The sequence below is a fragment of the Phyllostomus hastatus genome, unplaced genomic scaffold (genome assembly GCF_019186645.2).
Source record: "Phyllostomus hastatus isolate PE091 unplaced genomic scaffold, TTU_PhHast_1.1 phas_contig_65, whole genome shotgun sequence".
In the NCBI taxonomy this organism is placed as follows: Eukaryota; Metazoa; Chordata; class Mammalia; order Chiroptera; family Phyllostomidae; genus Phyllostomus; species Phyllostomus hastatus.
Genome location: NW_025333932.1, coordinates 7,969,029 through 7,990,595, shown reverse-complemented (window position 1 = coordinate 7,990,595; position 21,567 = coordinate 7,969,029). Strand labels below are relative to the sequence as shown.

At 35.5% G+C, this 21,567-nt stretch overlaps 1 protein-coding gene across 4 annotated transcripts in view; it reads right to left on the bottom strand.

The window, feature by feature from the left end:
• Positions 1 to 8,829: 8,829 nt before the first annotated feature.
• The window catches only part of PKIA (cAMP-dependent protein kinase inhibitor alpha), a 106,653-nt gene continuing 93,915 nt past the window's right edge, over positions 8,830 to 21,567 (bottom strand). For 3 of the 4 annotated variants that reach the window (XM_045849486.1, XM_045849483.1, XM_045849484.1), the window contains 2 exons: positions 14,098 to 14,275; positions 8,830 to 12,276 (listed from right to left, as the gene is read on the bottom strand). In XM_045849486.1, coding sequence (XP_045705442.1) covers positions 12,197 to 12,276; positions 14,098 to 14,248 — 231 coding nt within the window. In that variant the 5' untranslated portion in view covers positions 14,249 to 14,275 and the 3' untranslated portion in view covers positions 8,830 to 12,196. Of the gene's footprint in view, positions 12,277 to 14,097; positions 14,276 to 19,631; positions 19,731 to 21,567 lie in introns of those variants that run through there. The other variant, XM_045849485.1, reaches the window with a different exon arrangement.

Genomic DNA, 21,567 nt, shown 5'->3' with positions numbered 1-21,567 from the left:
AATCAAATGGAGGAAAGTAGAGATATTTAGTAGGAAGAGTGGAATGTGGAGAGAGACACAATGGAAATGAAAATGCTCAAGTGGGAAATGAGGGATGAGGCAAGGGGCCAAGTAAGATGGAGTCAAGGAGAAGATGGCTGTGTTAGGATAATGTCACATTAAAAAATGAAAAGAGAACAGATGGCCATGGTTTCCTTCTTCCAACTGAAAATGCTGTCTGCAAAGTCAGACTCATTCAATTATTCTTGTATGGGCTGAAAGTACAAGACATTGTTCTGGGAGCAGGGAAAAACAGTGTTAAACAATTGTAATTCTAACAAACGGCAGGCCAAATATTGCTGGGTATTTATTACATGGAGAAGCTCTTTACTTATTAAGTGTCATTGCAGCATGAGGCTCAAGGATTCAGACCACTTTTCTGTAGTCAGGCTGGCCAAAGTTAGGAAATGTCTTACTCAGTGATTTTTCCTCTACAAATCAATGAAGGGATATATGTTGAAGACATCACTTTGATATTTATTCATTCATTCATTCATTATTTATTTATTCATTTATTTTTTATTGTTGTTCAAGTACCTTTGTCTCCATTTTCACCCACCATACCCCCTGCCCCAGTTATTTGAATTTTCTTAGAAATGTATTTTAAATCACTTGAATCTGAGGAAGGTAAATGATCAACAGGAAGAACAAGTGTTATTTCAAAAAAAAAAACTGAATTTATAGGATCAGAGGATCAGTGTGATAATGGGAATTGTCGAAACCAAAGGTTGGGGAATTAAGTATTAAGGAAAAAGGTGTAAGCCTGGGATTTATATTGAAAGCCTATTCAGCAGGAAATTGGAATCTGTGTTACTGGCTTTGCAAGTTTGTTGTTTATTTGATCTGGTGACACTGAGGGAGATAAAACATAGTGAGAAAATAGGTAGATAGCTGGGGAAAAGATTGCAGATTCCTAGGATTATGTAGCCAGGAAGGGCTGAACTGACATGCAGCCACTTTGACAGTCCAGGGCTGAAAGGAAGTTGTCCCTGCATGGACCAGGATATAAAAAGGGTTTGAAGGACCTATGTTTCCTTGATTAGCGATCTGGAGGCAGACAGATGGATTGACATGTGTTTATTATTTCTGGAACTACAAGTTGACCTAAGAAACTTGAGAACAGAACTCTGAAGAAGAGCAATCTGCAATGAGCATTAAGGTATTAGGTGTCAGTTCCAGGCTGACCTCCAGGGCCTACTCTATAAGAACAGAGAGCAATTCACCACTTTACCAGTCAGTCCTTGGCAGGAGATGGTGACTAGAAGAGAACCTGGCAGAGGCTTCTAGGTGTTGAGATATCCTGATTCTATATCAGGATACTGATTACCTGAGTATATTCATTTTATGAAAATCCATAAAACTGCACACTTATGTGCACTTCTTAATATTTATATTCTTCAACAAAATTGAAAAAATACTGATGCCTGTACTTCATTCTATAATAATATCAAAATCTGTAGAGATGGGGCTCAGTTCTTAGGAGAATGTTTAAAAAGTTTTCCAGGTGATTTTGATAGGCAGTCAGAGTTGAGAATCACTAACAAAGAACTACACACCCAGATCTACATGCTATACTGCATCCATAAAAAGTAAATTAATTTCTCTGCTTAATACTTGGCAACCATGTGCAATATGGTAACCAGAGCACTTAAAATATAGCTAATCTGAATTATTGAGCATGTATAAAATGAACACTGGATTTTGAAGAATTGATACCCCTTCCAGATACTGTATTTTTCACACTATAAGATGCACCCCCCAAATTTGGGAGGAAAAGGGGAGTACATCTTATAGTCCAAATGCAGCTGACCTGGCTCAGTATGTGTGGGGGGAGGGCAGCAGTGGAGCAGGGTCACAGGAGGCAAGAGCAAGGTCATCGCTGCATTTTCATCCCAAATTTGAGGCAGAGAAAGTGTGTCTTATAGTCTGAAAAATACATTATATTATTTATTAAAAGTCAACATTGTACAAGGTCTGTCTGGAAATATGTTCAGCCATTGTTAATATAATGTTTGAACTACATCAATGTAACCTAGAAGACAAGGAGAGTGGACTAAAATGCACATGCATGAACAATGACAACTTGACTGTGCTAGTCAGTGGGGGCGGTAGATGTTGAGTGGGCATGTGTACTGTGTGGCTGTTACATTCAAAATGACTGAGAGAGTAGATCAACAAATCTGCATCAAATTTTGCATTAAGCTTGAACATTCCTTCTCAGAAACTATTGGGATGATTCAGAATGCTGCAATTATCAGCAACTGGTAATTGGAAGATTCATCACAATGTGCCTACTCATGCCTCACATCTTGTGTAGAGATTTTTGGCCAAACATCAAATCACCCCATTGGGCTGTATGGGGGTGACTCAGCCTCCATACAGACCAGATTTAGTGCCCTGTGACTTCTGGATTTTCCCAAAACTAAAATCACCTTTGAAAGGGAAGAGACTTCAGAGTGTTGATGAGATCCAGGAAAATATGATGGGGCAACTGATGGAGACTGGGAAAACTGTATGAAGTTCCAAGGTGCCTACTTTGAAGGGGAGTGAGGTATCATTGTCCTATGTACAATGTTTCTTGTATCTTCTTCAATAAATGTCCTTATTTTGCACAGTATGTGGCTGGACAGACTATATACTTCCTGGACAGACCTCTGTAGGTATATATACATATATGTATGTGTATATGACCTTGTATATGTGCATTACTTGTATAGGTATGTGTATACATGAACACACATGTTGGGTTTTCCACTGCTTTCTTTTTATTTCAAAGTGGCTATTAGAAAATGTAGTTACATGTTTGGCTTGTACTATGGTTCCATTGGACAGCTGTGGTGCAGTTGAAAGAGCTTGGGAATTTCATCTGGGAAGATGGACATCAGTTTCAGTCCTGACTTTACACATAAAAACTACATGGTCTTGGATGAGCACTTGAGTTCTCTGAGCCTTACCTTGGTCACTTACAAGAAAGTAAATATAATTATATTTCAGAGTAAATGTGAGAAATAGAAGTAATATAATCAAGCATCCAAATCTTGTTCAGAACCTGACAGTTATTATTACCCTGAGAAAAGATCAAGGAGTCTTCTCCCCCCTTCCTATGGGGCTATATAAAAAGATACCTATTTTTTATACATACACCACATGTTATCAGCAAGACATATGGTGCCTTTAAAACTGAGGGGTACATCCAGACAAGAGCAGGAAGTTGGGTAAAGGACAGCGGCAGCTGCTTTAATGGCACAATCCTGTCCTTCAAGTTGTGTGCATCTCTGCTGCTTCTCACTTTCCCTCTGACGTTGGGCTTTTTCAGCTGCTGGATTCTTAACCTTGAAATAAGTCCTATGTCTCTTTTCATCTCAAAGCCCTTAGCCTATCCACAAAAACATCTCTTTCACTTTCAGCATTCTTTCATTTCTATGTTAGACTCTTTGGCAGGGACCTCATGTGTCTTAGGGTCTTTGTGTCAGGACTTTTCCGAATGCCCCTACTCTTGCCTGGGGGCGAGCTCTTGGAACTGGCCTGCCCTCTTCTTTTGAGCTATCAGACACAGCCTTGAGACCTCCGTGACCTTCATCAGCTTCTGGGCTTCCAGGTTCTCCTTAGGGTCTCAGGTTTCTACTCTTCCACCTACTCCAGTGTCTTTGGACTTAGCACTCATATACTATGCTCTAGCCAACTTGGATTATGTGAAAAATATGTGACCCTATGATTTTCTACCTGTGCACATCAGTGTATGTCATTTTTTCTAAGCAGAATGTCTAACCTTTCTTTCTCCAATTAAATAACCATTTTGAGAAATAATTCTAACATATCCTTCTCCATGATCTATTTTGTTGAGTGATATTTTTTCCCAGAATTGAAATGCCATGTTCTATGTTCACCTATTATTCTTCATCATATTCAACATTTATTACAGCATGTATGTACTTGTCTTATTGCTATTAAATTAACATATTCTAATAACCCTTATGGCCTCATGTGACCCTTTGTATGGAACCACATTCAAAAAGTCTCATCTAAAAACCAGAAATAATTGAAGAGTCAATATTTACATATCACTTAATAATATTAAGGAAGATTTAGTTCAAAACCTATAAAAACCCTTTTAGCTCCTTCCCAATTTTTTGATTATTTTTTCATTGAAATCTCATCAACCTTCCCAAACTTTCTTTGAGAAACCTCAGTTTCATTGCTTTTCAATCCTCCCTCTACTTTTTAGTCCTTTATTATACAAATATACTTAAACATTTTCACTTGGAAAAAATTTGTCTGCTTGAACCATTACCTAGTTTATTCCTAACAAAGAAAAACCTTCATACTGATTCATCATGAAATATTTTTCCTCTTATCATTCTGACCTGTCTCTAGATATATTCTCCCAGTTTTGTGTTACAAAGGACTGGGAATCAGCTGAATAAAAAGTAAATTCTCATTAGACACTGGAATCAAAGAAAAATTCCTTATAAAAAGAGATATATGGGGAAAATCTGGGAATAGTGATAGAAAAAACTGTGGCCAATATCACATATATCAGTTTCTATTGGTCAAAGATTTTATGGTATTTTTTTATATTTCACTCCTTATTGTAACAATACAGAGACTTAAACTTACTAAACACTCATTAAATATTTCCTAAATAAATTTGATGATTTACCAGATTTTATTTAGGACCATCTGTGAAGGCAGCTTCTGTTTAAGTTTCCACTCCCTAGCTATGACTATTTCTTATGTAACTCTGGACCCCTAAGATTCATGGTTATGTATTATTTATGTATTCCAAAGGTCATGTAGGATGAAAGAAAACATAAAAATCCAGTAGGATAGTCATATATATAGTCACACTGTCCTACTCACGTGCAGTGTGTAAAATGAATCATGGCAGCCAAAGAGCAAACATGTGTTCTATTAGGAGAACCTGCATCACTACCTTGACCATTCTTATTTCATAGTTTCAGAGTCAGCATGTACACATCACTTCTTTAGTCCTGTTAGTTTTCCAGTGCTATTTTGATTACCATTATGTTTCTGTGTTTTCCTAAAGATACAATATTCAGGAAAAAGTCTTTCAGGTGTACATATATGTAAGTGTCCTTTCCTTCTTGAGTGTAGAAAAATATATTTCTTAGCCCCTTTTGTATTATTTTCCCCTTTTTCCTACTGATTCCTGCTATTTTGAAGTTCATCATAGTCTATCTGAATTTCCATTTCTTTAAGCTATTGCAGTATATTAGTTATATTTCTTTAAAGCATATTCTTAGTAATTCCACTGTCCTCTTGTTCAAGGAACACAAACCTTTCCCCAGAATCTTCGTTTCTAACTAGTATCTCACTGAGGCCAGAAGACTAAAGGTACAACCTTCACATTTTGGCTATTCTCATTTCCAGCAAAGTGAAGGAAATTCTCCCTACATAGTACTGATAAAGTACTCCCTACATAAATAGTACTCCCATAGTACTCCCATAGTACTCCCTACATAAATACCTTTACTAGGCTTACATTGATTTTCTCATTTATTAGTACATTATCCTATGGGACATCTATGTAAGTCATATGAAATCTCTGTGTGTATGTGTAAATGTGCAGCATATAGTTTGTGAATCAAATTTAAATATAGTGACTATTGCATAAACTAGAAGAAAAATTATAGAAATCAAGTTTCCTTTTGTAATACAATATTATACATTTTCAACTTGCAACTTTATCTCTGAAATTCATTTTCTCCTAATCAACTGTATGTAAATTCTGTCTTGGGTATATTGTGAGCTTTAGGAGGGTGGACATTCATTTATAAATATTTATTAGGTGTTAATAAACAACAAGGATACAAAAACAAATGAAAGTAGATGGCTTCCTTCAAAGAGCTTATACTCTAGTTGGGAAGGCACACATGTAAACAAGTAGCTGTTATCTAGTGAGATACAACTGCAGATCAAGTGTTAGGGGAGCAAGGAGTATAGAACATCTAATTTCTTATGGTGGGGCTTGGGAGTCGAGTACAATTCAGGAAGGGTCTAAAGAAAAAGGCAAAATGGGGTATAGTCTAAAAGAATTAATGAGAATTTGCCAAGTACGAAGAAAATTTTAGGAACAGGAAAATAGCTAACACAGAGCAAAAAGTTATATAAAAATAAACTGTGGCACTTACACCAGAAAGTTTTATCTAGCTAAATTAAAGGATTTTTTAAATTAAGGGAATGAAATCATCAGACTTATGCATTAGAAAGGTTCATCTAGTTGCAAGATGGATAGAAAGAATGCCAGATGAGGCAGGTCATGATGAACAGGCCATTACATTGTATTAGCTAAGTGATGATTTAAAAGGTTGAAGGGCAGACAAAAAGAAGTGGACTATTTCAAGGCGTAGCTAAGAGTTGGAACTTATGGGCTGAAAAAATAAGTGGAGGAAGAAGAGTTATGAAAATTCTAAGAATTTTGATTTAAAGTTGCTGGGAAAGTAGTGCTACCATTAAATGAGATCTGTAGCATATGGAGAAAAGCAGGCATAGAATGGTGTTGTATTCCAACACTGGATTTAGTGTTGGAATATTTAGTTTTAAGATCATTTTGATAAATCCATGTTGATTTAACCAATAGGTTAGATAATCAGCAGTAAGCTTTGGGTTGGAGGTGAAGATATGGGATTAATCATGTTAACTGTGGTAATTTATGGTGTTGGAGTGGAAGAGATCATCTGAAGACTGCATTTGGAGAACGGAATAAGGAAGGAATCCCAGGGAAACACAGTAGTTGGTGGCGAGGTAGGAAAAAAAGGACCTAGTCAAGGAAAGTGAGAAATTGCCAAAGAGAAAGGAGCAAAAGATAAAACCATCTAAGGAAAAAAAAGTAGGAAGGCAAATGAAGCACCTCAAATAAGATTCCACGGCAAACAGGATTATATGCCACTGGGTAGGCTAATAAAACATATATAAACTATCCATTATATTTGACCATTGGCATTAATATATTTATATAGGTCTCATTCAAAGAACTGGAGTGAGACTGGGATCAAAGCAGTTGAGTGCTTTCACAGGTAAATGGCTGCTATTAAGGGGAACTAGTGACATATCACTGGCAGTCATCCAGAGTTTAACAGAACACAGAACTCAAAAACACCACAAGGGAACCTTGCCCACCTCTAGATGTCTTGAGTCCAGGTTAGAGCCTATATACATGGCAACTACCCCCATGAAGAAATGAGCACTGAAGGATCTGAGAACACAGCAAACTAACATGGGAGAATGTGGTCAAAGACAAGGGATACATCCACACTTGGAAAATGTGAATTTGGAGGAGAAAATTGACTTTTTCTTGGGATATGTAGATTCCTTCCCTGAGAAGGTATTATTATTCAGCTATGTCCTCTTACACTAACATCAATTAAAATTGTATAATTAAACTTGATTTTTGGTGATGCTTGAGTCCTCTATAATATCATCACTTTTTAATTTTCACCTTGGCCAGAACATCAGTGACATACTGAGAGTTTGAGAGCTACTGAAGATAGCATTTGTAATAAGAAAAACTTAATTGGAAGTCAAAATGCAAAAAGATAAAAAATAAGAAGGAGATGCATGAAGATAGAAAGCATAGATTACTATTTTGAGAAATATAAGTGGTGAAGGAAAGAGGGGAACTTGGAACTTGAGCATATTTGTGGAAAAGGGTCAAGTCAGTGAAGGGAAACATAATTAATATACCTCCTGTTAAGGTCAGAAAGAAAATGATTTTAAACCCTCAGATGAAGGGATAAATCTTAGATAGGAAGTGGGAGGCTTCCACTGTCAATGGGTTATAGTTAGATAGTTTTGTTCATTTTGACTTAACAATGAATGAGAGCTGGCCAGAATCCCAAATCCCCATATCCTGTACCAGATAGATGCAAAAAAAAAACCCCGCTAGCGATGATATAGCGGTGATGCAAACTTGCTGCACTGGCCAGCAGTTTGTCCCACATCCACATGTAGTGTCCTACCCTGTGACTCCAGTTAGATGAACTGAAAGATCTACAGTTCTCTTCTGTTCCTTTGGCTTAAGACCTTCCCTGGACCCACACTGAGTGCTGTGTGATGCTTACTTTCTCCAGAGCCCCACTTTAGTCTCTACTTGGTCTTTACTGACTGTATGTGGTAAAAATAATATGATAAAAAGAGAGCAACAGAAAGATAAAAGATTTTCACTTCTCCTTGCTCCTCCAGACCAAGATGTTATTCCTGATATAGTAAGATCTTGGGTGTCTGTGAGCATGATGTGTTGCTATTGACTCATTTTAAAGCTTTTTGGTGGAGTGAATGGGGCAGGTGCATCTGGAAGACTTGCACTTCTAGTTCTCTGGTTCTCAAATTGCTGGGATTGAGGATGGGAAGAAAGATATTAAAGTTGCATAGGAATGCTTTCAAGGAAAGAGAATGTTTGTGAGTGAATGTATGTTTGTGGGAGCTGGTGGAGGAGGGAATGTTGTAAAAACTTTCAAGAGATTCTGATAAACATCTGTCTTTCTTCTGGTATTAAATCACTGCCCTACAGATGAACAAGTAAGAACCACTAGAGTGACATTCGTGTTTGCAGTTTAAGAGTTGGCTGTGTTAGATGATAAAGTCTAGGCTCCCATTGGGGAATGGAGTCAGAAATAATCGGAGTAAAGCCCAGGAATAGGTGAGGCTGGAATGCTGGGTTTGTCCACCACAGGATGGCTAAGGCTTTGCATTTCTCCTTTATCACCCACAGCACTTTCTCAAGCAACAAATACATATAGCGCATTCAATAAATACTCTTAATAGACTGTGTACATTTCAGAAAAAAATGTATTCTTTTTAATATCAATTATGTGAGCATGCAACATTGCTAAATACAAAAGTCATACAAGCTCACAAATGACTTCAGAGACTGCCACTCTTTTAATTGAAGAATAATTTAGGGCCTATTGAGATACCATAAATCATAGATCCTTTCTTGTTTTCCCTTAATGACTATGCATTTGCCTCTATTACTATAGGTTTCACAAAGCATTCTACCCACAGGCAGTTCCATTTCTTTACCCTTTATCTGAAGAGAAATAAAAATGTCATTCATCTTTTAAAAGGATGTATTTCCACTGAGTCTGAGTAAGACTCAAGGGTAGGGAGTTGCAGTGCACAGCTCTTGGGGCATTGCCTAAAAATTGAAGGCTGCCTATTATCTATTGGAAAAAAATTCAATACATTTATGATAACATTATTCTGGCATAGATGCTTACAACTGATAAAATGCAAATCTGGTAAGTTCACATTTGTTGCAAATGAGTTGAAAAACTGAATGTGTCCTATTTCTAGTTAAATTCAATGGGCGACATGGGGCATTAAAAACATCTGAACAATGCTAAATTTATAGACTACATGCCAGAAAAATAACTTTTGGGAAGGATAACACAAAAAATAAATACTATTTGAATTTTTTAAAAAGCCCGCTTTCTATGATTTATACACATCTGTGTCATTACATAGGTAACTTTGAGAGAAACAATTCCCATTCCTTGGACTCAACTTCCTTCTCTAAAATATGGAGGCTGAACCCACCTGTCTGTCATTATTCCCTTCCAGAGAGACATATTCTGTTACTGGTTTTAGTTTTGTGGCCTGTGCAATAGAAACCTCCTTGGAGACAAAGATAGGTTCAAATCTTAATTTCATCATTTGTTAGCCTTTTAAACTTGGGAGAGCTATACCTCAGTCAGCCTTAATTTCCCAATCTGTGAAATGGGATAACACTAATAATTCACTTTTTAAATGAACTATTTGAGGATTAAATGGGAGCATATGTGCTGGGAAGTGATTAGTATGTTGGTTAGTTAATGGGCATTTAATGTGTAGTATCAGCCAGTGCCCTAGACTTCTACTTTCCTTCTCTCCCTAAAAATTCAATTCCTTGTATATTATTGACTTGCAAGTAAAGTATATTACAGTAAAATTTGGTAGATACTGTGAACTTTTGCTGTGTAACATTTGTAAAATAGCTGTTTTGGAAAGTAGATTTTTATCTTTCAGCTTGGGAATGCCTCTGGGTTTGAATACAGCAGACAAAGCAGCAGTAAGAGGTCAAAATAATTCTAAAGCTCCATACAACTTTGCAATTCAGCACTATTATATATTCAAAGACAAGCATGACACCACATGCATTAATCATAGTATATCACATAGGAACATCATCCTCTACATATACTCAGCACTAGTCCTAAACTACATAAAACCACATGAAATCAGAGTGGAATTCCACAAATTTAAGAGTGAAGAGAACTTAACCTAGATTCACAATAAAGCTATGAGGATATTGAAAAAGTCATTTTATGGGTTGGATGTTTTAAATGGACTACCAGAGATGGTCTAAAATAGCCTCAGAAACCAATTTTCCCACTTATAAGTCTATTAATAGGTAGATTTGTTTGAATTTAATTGGACATGTTGGACTCTTAACAGTTTAGATAGAAGGTAGTACTTTAAAACTTAATTTTTCTTCTATTTTCTGGGAGACTCATGCTATAACATTTTCCCCCTAGGAATCTATGATTGAGGACCAAATGATACCTATGCCCCACTATCCTTCTCATTTGAAAAGTACTGTAAAGGGAAAGGGTGAGGGCAGACTTATCTTTCATCTCATTTGCAAGTACAAAGGAGGGATGAGTTCTTGGTAAGTCCTTATACAGCTACCTGTTGAAATGCTGTTTAGCCTGCTTTACATGGGACTATTCTAAGACTTTGAGGACAGTTAAGTGGGCTCTTTATTGTAAAGTTCTTCCTGTTGTTCAGTAATTCATGAGCCAATTTATTATCACTGATAAGTGAGTTCATAATACTGACCAGAGGGATCACACAGCTTACAGAAACTTTCCAAATAAGAACCATGATGTCAAAACACAGCTGAGGCCATCAACAATATTAATGAGGATTTTGTTAGCTTCTAATTATGATGATTATTATATCAGAATGTAATTCACACTAGTTATTAGTAAAAGTTTACAAACATTAAAAAGTGCATAATAATATTTGGATCTGATAGGGCTGAAAAAGGACAAGAAAAACACAACACAAGGGTGTTAGCTTTGTGATTGGTGTCCACATGATTGCAAGGAGATCATTTTCTCCATTATTTTCATTTTCCTGTGCTGTCTTCCAAATTTAAACATTGTGAGAAAAATACAGCATTGTGAGAAATTTGATTCTATAAGAATAAAACATTTCTATTAGTTATTATTATCTTGGCTGTTCTTTTCTACCTTCCCAATTCTTTAAATCCTCATAATTAAAGATAAAAATATTAGTTGGGAAAAGTGTTCCACTTGGGAATAAAACAAGGTTTGCAGGTGAAATTCTGGTCTGTGCAGACACCAAACAAACTGATTTCAGGTAATATTCATATTAATGGAAAATTCCAAATGCCTGCATAAAAAGCAAAGGAGTCTTATTGAATCTATTAGACTTAATTGATCCATCAGCAGTGGATCAAGGGGAAAGATTGTTAAAAAAAGTATGTTCTATCCTGTGTACACCACCACACTATGGAAAAGAAAAAAAGACAGCCCTTTAAAAAATGAGTAGTATAAAAATTCACAGTAATGTACATTATTTTTGTTTTTCATGAGCAATCAAAGAAGAGGGCAGTGCCGAGCATCTCTGTTGTACAATACAAAAGAGTGTAAGTAACACAGCAGGAACACATGGACACAAAATGCTAAAAACAGTGCTTTCTGTATGGTATTCTTACTGGGTGAATACTTGGGCCAGAGATAGTTAAACTCTGGGGTTCAACCAACCCTTTGCAATTACACACAATTAAATCCTCTGACATTGGGAGGGGCCAGATGCTATAGGGAGAATCATCATCTAGGTCACTGCTACTGTCTACAAGCATTTCATCATGTGGTCAAGTGAAAGGATCCATACATAATGATGTCCAGACACAAGCCACATGACTTCAGCCATTGCTAATGACAAGGGCAGAGAAGAGTCTGTCTGCAGCCAGAGCCTCTGCCCCCATGTTTAACATGACAGCGAGCAGGTTCCTGCTGTGTGGAACAACCATGTTCTTTCTCCCTTTGTCGCTCATGTATACAAATGCAATCCAACCAGGCCTGGAGAGCTGAGACATGGTCAGGTAGAGGAAGATAAAAGTGGGGTATTAGCTTTCAGATTTGGCTGCTTCCCCCTCAGCTTCCCCACTCTGTTCTGTTGAGCTTCGTTGAGCATCTTCCTCACCTTCTGTAAGAGACAGTGGAAAAAAGAACAAGGGTGAAATAAACACCATTGCTTATATTTACCCACCCTCAGTATATCACATTGGAAATTGACAAAATATTCCGAAAGTCTGAAATTCTAATAGAGAAAGTGTGTTATCTTTGTAATTAATTACCCATCAAGAAAATAGTTTAAGTTGGCTAGCTAATTCTGGTTCTGTGAACTTGGGATAATGTAGTTCAAAAACAAAATAATAGCTGAATTTTTACAGTGGTTAGTGATCATCTATGTTTTTGATAAATAACTAGGAAATCTCATGCCCAGGTCCTGGCACTCATTTTTAAAAGGTTTACAGGTTACAGAAATCACAAGTGTCTTTGGGCTGAAATCAGAAGTGGAGAGCAAGTTTCACTTTTTATTCCTGACTTTTTTATTTTAAGAATTAAAAAATGCATTTTACATTATTTATAGCACTTGATGATAACCCAGCTGATTTCTCAGCAGTTTAATTAGTTTAAATAAAAAGCAACCGTGGAAGATGAAAGGTCATTATGCCAGCTGGTCAGTCCCTTGTTACACAGTAATAATGACCTCTGCCCTGCCCTTTGAGCACCTACACACTACTCCAATAAAACAACCCTCATAACTGCACCGTCTGTAGCACTTTCAGTGAATGACTTGGCAAATACTGAGATTAAACAATGCTTTCTCTCTACATTCAGTCACTTCACCTGAGTGCAGGCTGTAGGCAATCCTTGATTCAATGACTCATATTTTTGCATGTGTTAGTTCACTACTAAGCAACCAATATAGCTTAGTGGCCAAAATATTTTGGTGATGCTGCAATTATGTAAATCATAACAAGGCTTGCTAAGAGTTTGTTATCATAATTCAAATGCATAGAGGTATGTGGGCTGGTCCATTCAGGGGTGTCCAACCTGTGGCTGCAGGCCACATGTAGCTCAGAATGACTATGAATGTGGCCCAAAACAAAATTGTAAATTTTTAAAACATTATGAGATTTTTTTTTATGATTACATGTCACAATGTATTTAATGTGTGGCCCAAGAAAACTCTTCTTCCAGTGTGGCCCAGAGACACCAAAAGCATGGACACTCCTGCAAGTGATTTATTCTTTATGCTTAACAAATACACATAAAACATCTCACCATATACCATGTTTTAGAGAAATTGAAAGTAATTGTACACTTAAAAAAATTCTGTTCTAAAGGGGACCTAAGGGGGTCAGGCATTACATATTTTGAATATGTCTTGAAAATAAGAAGTGTAGATGAGCAGGCAACAAAAACTTGATAAGTAGAAGATGTTCTAGTAACCAAAGGAATAAATTCAGATTAGGTCAGAAGCAATAGAGTAGACTATTTAAAGATGAAACTGCTGTATAAATAAAAGATGAGGAATTTAACTCCCATGGTGCTTGGGACTTCCTACGTGATTTTTCTAGAGACTTTCTGGGTATACTTCTCAGGGTTTAGCATAATGCTACAAACAGAGCCAAGGCTAAATAGGTGGCTGTTAAGCCAAGGTAAACATGGGATAGCAATATTGTCAAGTATAAATTAAAAAGAAGGTGAACACTAAAGAATTTCAAAGGAAGTCCCTCACAATTCTCAGCTAGTGATATTTTGTCATTATAGTTGTCATTATTGAACAGTTTTTGAGGGGGAAACCCTGTAAAGAGAAGTCACTGACTTTTATCCTGCTTTACGCTGTTTATAACTCTATAGGCTACTTTTGAAGGTGGTTTGTCATATCTTAATCCTACTTAGTAAAATGCTGCAAATCATCCCTTATTCATAGAGAAACATGTGTCAAACAGCTTACCTGTCTTGTTGATATCAAGACCTGCTAATTTCAAGGCTAATTCATTGCTGTTGCCACTTGCGGAGGAAACCAGGATGTCATGTATTGCATTTCTTCTACCTGTTCTTCCCGAAGCAATAAAATCTGCATATGTGGTTTCCACATCAGTCATTGCTAACAAATATCCGCATAGCAGGGACTGAAAAAAACAGAGAAAAATTAACAGGTAACTATAATGTTGGTCAATGGTAAACATTTAACCAAAATACATTAAATTATGATCCTATAATATGAATATGAAATAATTATCTTGCTTACATGTCTACAAAGCAAGCGATGCTTTGATTCTTGATCAAGAGTCAGGGAATGTTTTTGTAATGAGCCTGATAGTAAATATTTTAGGTTTGGGGGGACATATGGTCTGTGTCTGAACTACTCAACTCTGGTTGTAGTGCAAAAGTAGTCAAAGATAATATGTTAAACAACTATAATAAACAAACTGTGTTTATAAAAATGGGCATAGGGCCAGATTTGGCCCACATGCCATAGTCTGTGGCCACCTGGTTTAGATTATAAAATTCTCCTTCTCTAACACCATTTTAGTCAGTCCTCTACTCCAGAGAGGAGAAATTGAGGTCAGTTGCATACCGAGGTCAGGGGGAGAGTGGAAGTGGTCCATCCTAGAGGTAAGGAGTAAGCAAGCAAGTGCCTTGTCTGCAGAAAGTCTAAGAACAATTATGAAACTGACCAAAGTCCAGTTTGCTTTCTATCATCACCATAGACCCAGCAATTCTAAACCATGTCAGGGATCAAATACTGCTCCCAATTCAGGACAGCTCCCATGTAGCCCCCTTGGTAAGCCATTGCTTGAGAGGAATAACAATCTTTCTTGACTGGATCATTACAAAAATTTTTCTGAATAAACTTGATGATACATATCCTTAATTAAAGACACAATGAAGACAAAATATTTTCAAGGAAAAATATGCAACATGTATTAACAAAAGAACATAAAATGCAAAGCTTTAATTTATTTTTCTATCTTTAAATTTTTATCCTTCCTTGAAGGTTGAAAGAGGGATGGTTACTAAGATGAAATGACTTTCTTCTTTTTTAATCATTTTCTTCTTTTTAATTTAATTATTGTTCAAATACAGTTTTCTGTCTTTTACTCCCATCCCAGTCCACTCCCCAGCCCTCCCCACCTCCCTCCCATTTCCACTCACCCTAGTTTTTGTCCATGTGTCTTTTATACTTGTTCCTATAAACCCTTCCCCCTTTCCCCAGAAATTCCCTCCCCTCAAAATAATGACGTTTTGTTGGGTTAATTTGTTTAAACAGGACTTTTAAAATAACACAATTTCCCTCCTATTCCTAAATGTTCCTATTACATTTTACTATAGTTTAAGATTAAGAACTCATACCATTACTCAAGAGAAAGTAATCTTTTCAAAACGTAAGTATGGAGGAAGCTAAAAGTGTAGAGCCCATACATTATCATGGATGTGCACCCTGCACTCTGAAATAGCTTAATGCCATTGACAGTGCAGTTGAGGCTGCCAGCACATTCCTTTAGGCTGATTTCTTCTCCCAGTGCATATTGAGGGAGCTTCTAATTCAACCTCAAGAAAACTTGTTATATTCTCTCTTCTTTAAAGCTGACAGAGGAAAGAGGGAAGAATTATAGTATAATACAAGCTTTGAAATAGGAAATATTTGTATACTATATGCTTTACTGTGACCATATTATGGATAACATCAGTTTCTTTTCCCTTGATTGTATCTACCATTCATTTTTATGAGAATATGATTTAATGGTTGTTATAATTTTATTTAAAATATCAAAATGCTCTTTAGAAGATCCTGGGTTTAGTCCTGGTTCTGCCACTGGGTCATGGAATTACTTTTGGAAAAATCACTTGACCTCCTGGTCTTCACTGTTTTATAAGTAAAATGGGACAGCTGAGTGATATTATCATTAATGGTACTTCATATGAAGGTGTAAAAGCAATGACCATTCAAAACAATATCATATCTAAAATCTTGAACTTGGAAATTCCTTTCTGTGACCATAACCACCTGTTTTTTCTTTTCCTCTTATTCTTTTTCTTTCTTTGAAAATCATACTTTATTATTTAAAAATATGTCAGTTGTATCCTACCAAGGCATCCTTCTCTCTCTCTCTCTCTCTCTCTCTCTCTCTTTTATTATTGTTCAAGTATAGTTGTCTTCATTTCCCCCCACCACTCTCCTCCAGTCCAGCCCACCCTCAATCCTTCCCCCATTTGGCTTTGTCCATGTGTCTTTTATACATGTTCCTTGATGACCTTCCCCATGCCCCCATTATTCCCTCCCACTTTCCCTCTGGTTACTATCAATTTGTTCTTTATTTCAATGTCTCTGGTTATATTTTGCTTGCTTGTTTGTTCTGTTGATTAGATTCCACTTTTCCTCTTACTCTTAATGAATCTGGTCACATCTTTAATTCTTTTAACCCTTTTAATTTTATTTTCTCCTAGATCCAGTTTGAATCACCCACCATTTCATGTAACCTCTAATTAGTATCAGGAAGTCCCTCTGATCTACAGTGACCTCGACCTTATTAAGCCTCACCTGGGAAAACAGCTCAGTGCAATTTCTCTGATCTCATTACTGGGTGGCTAGTGTTACCAGAAAAAAATCACAAAATTGTGCCAACTGGCTCAACTAGAAATTTTTGACACTATTATTAGTATACACTCTGAGTTGCTGGGAAATTCTTTTTTCACCTCTAGTTGATTCTTCCTTTTGCTTTTCACTGTGAGGATTCCAAACTCTTTTCTGTCCACACAACCAGACATTACCTGCCTCAAGAGATGACTTAGATATTTCTTTTCTGAAAAGATATAGGACATATATTGTAAGTTTTCTTATATCTCATCTTTCCAACACATTTCTTAGTAAATCACTATTCTTTGTTTTCTAGATGAACTAAGCTCTTTGTTTTGGAGGCATGCTGCTTTTTCTCTTTTCTAACACCTCCTTAATTCATCCATTTTTTTTCTCAGTAATTTGAGTCTCGTTTCTTCTCAAAATCTCTTCCTTAAGTTTATAAGCATGTTCAAGTCTTCTTTTACTAAAAAAAAATTGAACTAACCATTAAACAAATACGCTTTCTTCAACCTTCACTCATCTTTGCATTGACTAATCTTTTTCCTTCATTAAACATCTCAGAAGGGTTCAGCTATTTTTATTTTCACTTTCTCTGAACAAACCTTTATAATTTTTATATTTCATTGCCTTTTATATAGTGTATTTTATGGATACTACTTTCTTATAGATCACTGCAGTGATCTGTGTTAATATGAAGTAACAGCTTAATGCTAAAGTTTCCTGTGAGTGCCCATCCTGTTTGAGCTTTCCACAATGCATGACACTACCAGCTACATTCTCCTCGAAGAGAATGTAGCTGGTACTCCCCTAGCATAAAATAGCAACTTACAGAGGCATGTTTGCTATTATAGGAATCAGACCTATCTGTATTTGAATCTAGACTTTCTATTAACTTGTTATGCTATGTCTAATCTCTCTGTACTCAGTTCTTCATCTATAATATATACTTATATTATAGATGTACTTAGATATACTTAGTAGTCAAGGTGGCTATGAGAATTTATTTGGATTATGTATCTAAAGAGGCAAACACGATGTTTAGCACATGATGGGGAGGTGCTGATAAAAAACCAGTGGTCACTTTCTTAGCTTCCATGATATTTTACTATCCTGGTTCTATCCTATTTGACCTGTATATTTTTCGTGGATTTCTCTTTCCTAGAGTCGCCTGTTAAAATAAGAGAATATTTTGTAGAAATTAAGGACCAGTCTTTGACCTTCTTTATTTCCTGACTGAATAACTCATCTAATCCTAAAGCATTAATTCCCCACTATGGATAGTGCTGAAGTGTGCATCTCTTATTCATACTGTCCTCCCAAGATTCTCGCTCATGAGGGAAACTGCTATTGAATAGTATTTCCACTTGGTTTTGCACAAGCATTTCAAATTTAATGAAACAAAATAAGACAACAAAACACACAAAGAAAACTGGCCTTATGAATACATTATCTTGGAGTATATTTTTACTCATATCTCCCACTTGATATCCATATCTAATCATTTACCTAGGTCATGTTGGTTTTTATTCAATGTCATTCATATTTATTTCTTGTAAAAGATGGAAAAGCAAGGATTATTGCTATTCATACAGAACCACATTTGCTGCTTTAACTTCAATCACTCAGTTGGATAGAGTGAAAGATAAAATGATGACTGTGAGAAGAGCTAAAACATCCCCTTCCCTTTAGCATTTATGAAATATATTTGCTAGACTGATGTGCACCCAAATTTAAACCTTTAAGGTAACATAGAAACTAAATGCTGGGCATTTAATTATGGTAGCTATTTTGATTATTATAATAATAATAGATATTATTATACAAGTAGTATTTTATTTTTTATTATATTTTCTTTCTCCAGGCAATAGGCTTCTTTTTCAGTAAAAAGAATAACTGACAAATAACACCTAAAGGAATATGAGAATGAAGGAAGAGTAAAATTATATTTTTAAACAAAATACACAGATGCTATGAACTCTATGTATTTTTCTCTCTCCATTATAGTTCTTTTAGTGAATTCTGATCATATGTTTGAAAATAGTTATTTTTATATGCATGGCAGCTATGTTACTATTCTCTTTCAGTTAAACATGTAGGCACAGCTCTTTAATTACACCAGATATACCACTGTATAATCACTTGGAGATTTGCTTAGAAATTCTGGGGGGAACTGCTGCCAAATGATGTTTTCTGACAGATATTCACCAAAAAAATGACAAAAGTAAAAAAAAATTCCAGTAAATGTCAGAAGCTGGTAGAGGTTTAATAGAGTAGTAATTAGCACATAGTGTGGATTTATAAAAATAAACAAATTGGAATAAAATCTGGAACATTTACCAAAAGTGGGCTTTGCTTCTTCAGTAGAGTTTCCCTATTTATGTTACTATAATTAGAATTTTTCTAGACATGATAAAATGGTAGTATTGGGTATAAACAAGATAACATGCTATTTTTTTAATACCCAGTTTTACGAAAGAGCCAATTGTACTAATATTTACAGTCTGATTAGAGAAGGAAAAAAGACAATTTGTTATTTAAGTACTATGTTATTTAAAGGCTGATTAAATTTTAAAACATAAATATCTAAATATTGATGTCTAAATTTCATAAAAATCCATGACTAAGAAATAAGCTTGTTCCTTTTTTACTACTTCTTTAAAAGGCCCTCCTTTCTCACTCTTTAACAAAAGAAGCCATATATTGGTATTCTAAAGATTCTTCCTTTGTATAATGGCTTTCTAAACTGAGATTTGTGATTCTGCTGGTCTCTTCCTTGTTTATGCCATTACCTTTTTAAATATCATATATACAAATTATTAGAGAAAATAAACCAATATATTTTACTCTAGCAGAATTTACAGATTTAGATAGATTGTAGGAGGCTAGGAAAAGCATATACTTACGTCTCCTATATTAAACAAATTGAAGCGTTTCACATAGATGTATCCTAGAAGAAGTTGGGCCTGTGAAGCTGCTGAAATGATTTTTATAGTGACATTGAGTCATGAGCCAAATGGTGACTGGATAACATGCTAATTTTACTCCTGTAAATGGGGACATATGAAATGAGACTCACAGACTTGGAAGAAAGAATGGAGAGAATGCCATCAACATGTACTGAAAACTTTCCTTCTAATATGAATGGCATGATTTAAGATTAAAAGAGAAAGGAAGTTCTTCCTTTTAAGCATATAACTTCTCAACTGTTACTTTATTAAATCATGGGAAGGGTTAAAATCCCTTGAGTAAATTACTGTGTGCTTAGGGTTTGGTCTACATTAGTGTTTCTGAAGTGTTTTAGTCTCTGATTTTCATTACATTCTCAAAAATTATTGAGAACTCTAGTGAACTTTGGTTTACATTATTATGTCTGCCAATGTTTACCATATGAGAAATTAAAACAGAAAAAATAAATATTAACTACTTAAAAATATAGATAATAAGCCATTAAATGTTTCCATTAATGTTATTAATGAAATAACATTCTCCAAATCAATAAAAGATTATAAAAAAGGCATTGTTTTACATTTTGAAATTATCTGGCTTAAATCTGTAAATGTCTGGCTTAATAAAAGACATTTGGTTGCTCACATCTGCATCTACAATCAATTTGTCTCAATATGTTGTTTTAGTTCAAGTATATGAAGAATATCTGGCCTCACACAGATTTTTGAGTTGGAAAAGTAGAGTGAATCTTAATAGCCTTTTGAGATAATTGTGGAATTAAAAAAAAATTTGCAATGTGGAATCTAAAACCTTGTTAATATGCTTTCCAGATTCTGTTTTATAAAATCTACTGTATACCTAGCACTTTAAATGGATCTTTTGGCTATGCAGATCTTTTTTTTTAATATCAGGTATTGGTCATTTGGTAAATATTGGTTTACTGGGTTATATAAAATTTATAGATTCTATCATATTTCATTATACAATAGTACATTTATTAGTATAGCTACCGCTCTCATCAGAAAAGTCTTTAAGAAGTGGGAAGCTGACAAATTCACAGGAACAGAAAATAAGTTTTCCAAAATTGTAATTTTTGTTTGAAAACTCAGGTTTTATCATTGACAACAGGTACATTTGGATTTTTGCATGCCTTGAAATAACAAGCTCACATTATTCATTTTTAAGAAAATCTCTGCCAAATACCCAATTTTGAGAAACCACAGTTTGCCAGTCAGTTCTTTCAAGTAACAATTTTGATTTATGAAAAAGTTGCTAGTTCTGGCTCAGTACAAGCATTCACAGGGCTTTACTTGGGACAACCATGCCTCTGGTATGCATCAGGAGTGCCTTATGACTTCCCGTTTCATCACACAGAATATTAAAAAGACCTGTACTTAAAGTCAAGATTTGACAAAATAACTTTTTTACTTCTTCATCAAGATTCTGTGTAAATCTTGCATTTAAAAATATTAACTGTGAGTGTGGGGTGGTGAGGTATACAAGGGTTACTAGTAGAGTTTGGTGCCACTGACTTGACAAGTGCTGAGATGCCAGCATTCCCCCACCATGCTTTTGTATTGGCGGTGCAAATATCAGATAAGTAAAAAAAGCAGATACCATTAGGACTGTTAGAAAACTTATTCTGAACTTGTGGGCCTATTGACAGTGTCTCAGGGAATGGCTGAAAGGGCTCAGAGGACATGCAGGAATCCAGGGACTAAACTTTGAGAACCATTCATGCACACAGTAAAAGGAAGCTATTTGATAAACACTATAAATTAGAGAAGGAAATCCTTTTATAAAGAATTAAAGCAAATAATTAATTCCTAGAATATTCTAGAAGTATCAGCTGATCCATTTCTATGCTAAACGTTATCCATTTTTTTCTCTTAT